The 3395-nt window shown below is 53.6% G+C and overlaps 1 protein-coding gene across 1 annotated transcript; it reads right to left on the bottom strand.

Moving 5' to 3' along the window:
* Nucleotides 1-2495: 2495 nt before the first annotated feature.
* On the bottom strand, nucleotides 2496-3038 carry VPREB1 (V-set pre-B cell surrogate light chain 1). The gene is made up of 2 exons (XM_049866896.1): nucleotides 2993-3038; nucleotides 2496-2905 (listed from the first exon to the last, which is right to left on the bottom strand). The coding sequence occupies exons 1-2, from the start codon at nucleotides 3036-3038 to the stop codon at nucleotides 2496-2498; spliced, it is 456 nt and encodes a 151-aa protein (XP_049722853.1).
* Between the last annotated feature and the right edge of the window lie 357 nt (nucleotides 3039-3395).

Genomic DNA, 3395 nt, shown 5'->3' on the forward strand with positions numbered 1-3395 from the left:
AGGGAAAGGTTTAATGAGGGGGTGGCCAGCCTAGTGGCTGATGAGCAAAGAATAATACTATTTTATCGAGCTACAGTTACACCCAGGTTAAGAACTTCATAGAAATCAATCAGAGGCACAAATGGTTAACGCCCTCAGCTGCTAACTGAAAGGGTGGTGATTCACGTGCACCCAGAGGCACCCTGGAATAAAAACCTGGCGATCTGCTCCTGAAAAATTAACCATTGAAAACCCTAGAGCACAGTGCTACTCTGATTCACGTGGGGTCACCCTGAGTCAGAGTCAACTGGACAAAAACTGGTTGTTATTATCCACGTGCTAAGGCTCAGGCTGTAGCTGAGGCTCAAGTCCAGGAAACCAGTGGGTGTCAAGATGATGGAGGAGTCCAATCAGACTCCCTGCTTCCCTGATTTCTTGTCACGGCATGGAATCCCAAACCAGAAAGATGAATTCAAGTGAGAAGCAAGTTATGAGCAGGAGACAGAGTTCTTTTGGGACCACCCAGCTGGCTAGCAGAAACATGGGCCTGGAGCCCTCTTCACAGGGGCAAACCCTGATGCAAGAAGAACTCGGATCATTTGAGGAAGTGGAAGCTCAATGGGTATGCTGAGCATGCCAGGAGTTGAGGTCATGGTTTTACAAACCAGAAACTCATGGAACACACGTGGTGGGACCAATACTGACCTGTGTCCACCTCCTGCAGGGACGGGGGTCTTTTTAGCCATGGTAGATGGATGTTCTCAGTCGTGTTGGGGTTGGAGGGGCATAAGTATGAGGCATGCCCATACATGCTGTGCAGAGGGTCCCTCTCTGCATTGCCTATTCTGACCACCACCCATGCTGTGGGCCAGGGCTCCAGGGACTGCTGTGGCCTCTTCACACCACACCCAGAGAGGCTGCACCCTTCCTGCCTCCAGGTCTTTCCTGGATCCCAGGCTTAGAGTCACCAGAATCAGCAGGCAGGAAGCTCTGAGGGTGACCCTGATTATCCTGACTCTTACCAGAGGCAGGAGCTAGAGACTTTCTCTAGAGTAGTGTCAGGAAAGTACAGCCCAGGCCCAGATCCCGCTGACCTCTGATCCTGTAAATAAACTTTAATGGGGACGCAGTCACACCACTTTGTTCCTATATTGTCTATGGCTTCTTAGTACTGTGGTTGTCGTTACCTGCCCCTGACTCATAGTGACCCCAGGTACAATGGGATAAAACTGTTCTGCTCCATAGGATTTTCAGAAATAGATTGCTAAACCTTCCTTCCTAGCCTGTCTTAGTCTGGAAGCTCCACTGAAGCCTGTTCGGCATCAGAGCAACACACAAGCTTCCACTGATGGGTGGGTGGTGGCTGCACATGAGGTGCACTGGCAAAAACTCTACCACTGAACCATCACTGTCTCCATGTAGAGGCTAGGATGCTGCTAAATATCCCACAAAACACAGGACAGCCCTCACGACCAAGAATAATCCAGCCTAACATGTCAACAGTGCCAAGGTGAGAACCCTGCCCTAGACCTATCACTCGGCACCTGTTCTCCTCCCCAGAGGCTCAGTAAAGATGTTTGCTACACGTGTTTACCTTGTAACTCCTGGGCCTAATCAAATGACGACAGAGAGTCCTACCCTTGAGCAGAGGTTCCTAGGTGGTACAAACGGTTAGCATGCTCAGCTGATAGAAAACAAGTTGGTTTCAAATCCACCCAGAAGCACCTCAAAAGAAGGGCCTGGCAATCTACTTCTGAAAATCAGCCAGTGAAAACCCGGTGGGTCACAACTATCTGATCCCCTTGTGCACGGGGTTGCTACGAGTCAGGGCCAATGAGAGAGCAGCTAACAACAACGACTATGTACTGTATATATGGAGTCCCTGGGTGGTGCAAACCGCAGATGCTCTCGGCTGCTAACTGAAAGGTTGGAAGTTTGAATCAACCCAGAAATGCCTCGGAAGAAATGCCTGGTGATCTACTTCCAAATAATCAACACTGAAAATCCTGTGGAGCACAGTTCTATCCTGACACACCTAAGGGCACCAGGAGTCTGGACCAACTCGACGGCAATGGGACTGGATACTCAGGCAGGGACATGACCCCAAGGAGCTCCTTTCAGCTCCCTGACCCCCATGACAAACAAGAGTAGAGGCTCGTCTGAGCCCTCTCCACAAAGCTCCAGCCAAGCAGAAGGTGACTAGCCAGCCTCCTGGGACTGTCCCCATAGATTGGCTCCTGGATGCACCCCTATCCCATTCTGACCTTTCACAGAACTTCTGTTGTAGCCTCAGAACAAGATTAAACCCAACTCAGCAAAACAATTTCCCAAGGCATAAGCATCTTTAATTCTCCAATCCAGCCCCCAACAGGGCCCCTAGCAACACTGCTGGGCCCCGAAAAGTTCCAGACCCATCACAGGGCGGTGGCAGGCACAGTCTCCACAGCGTCCCCCCGCCCCCAACACCCTGGCCCTGGCGGCTGGCTTCTCCATGCTGACGTGTGCCCCTTTGGCCTTCAGTTCCAGGTCAGTGTGTCCTGGGGGGCCTGGGACCCTGAAGCATCAGGCTCCTTGTCTTCCCCCCTCTCCTTCTCCACCTGCCTGTCCATGTTCCGATGCCCCACAGCACAGTAGTATACAGCCTCATCCTCAGCCTGCAACTTGGAGATTCTCAAGTACCCTGTGTTGCTGGCCACGTCTTTGGAGCCAGAGAAGCGAGGGGGGATCCTGGGACCCTGCTTCTTGTTTGAGGGTGAGAGGAACCTCAGCAGGAATCTCGGCGCCTGGCCTGGCCTCTGCTGGTACCAATAGATGCTGTAAATGGCCACATTGTAGTCTTTGCTCAGGGTGCAGGCGAGGGTGACTGTGGTCCCGAGGGATGAGGACACTGACGGTGGCTGGTGCAGCACCGGCTGAGGGCCACAACCTGGAACACAAAGGCGTGTGAGGACCTGGAGCCCGCAAAGCAAGGGAAGGGGGGAGGAGGCAGTGAGCTCCGCAGGGGCTTTCTCACCTGTGCAGAGGGTGAGCAGCGTGAGCAGGATGGGTGCCCAGGACATGATGCAGGTGCTCCGCTAGGCTTCCCGGCTCACAGCTCCTGGCCCTGGCATCACCCACCAGCCTGACCTCATCACCCTTCCAAGGGGTAGGGCCTTGCACAGTCACGCCCCCACTCCGTTCCTGGCCACTGCCCTCCTGATCTTCCTTGGCTTGCAGCGTGTCGGTTGGGGGCAGCCTGGTGGCCGCCTTTGTGTTTAGGAGGAAACACCTGCTTCAGGCACTCGGGCTGGTGGGCAGGAGGCAGACTTGGGCCCCTGGGGGTGAGGGTCATCCCACCTTCCACACTAGGAAGCTGAACCCCACAGAAATAAGTCCTTTGTCAAAATTTATAGGCCTGTGTACCGGGAAGCCAAGAC

The sequence above is a fragment of the Elephas maximus genome, chromosome 22 (assembly GCF_024166365.1).
Source record: "Elephas maximus indicus isolate mEleMax1 chromosome 22, mEleMax1 primary haplotype, whole genome shotgun sequence".
Classification (NCBI taxonomy): Eukaryota; Metazoa; Chordata; class Mammalia; order Proboscidea; family Elephantidae; genus Elephas; species Elephas maximus.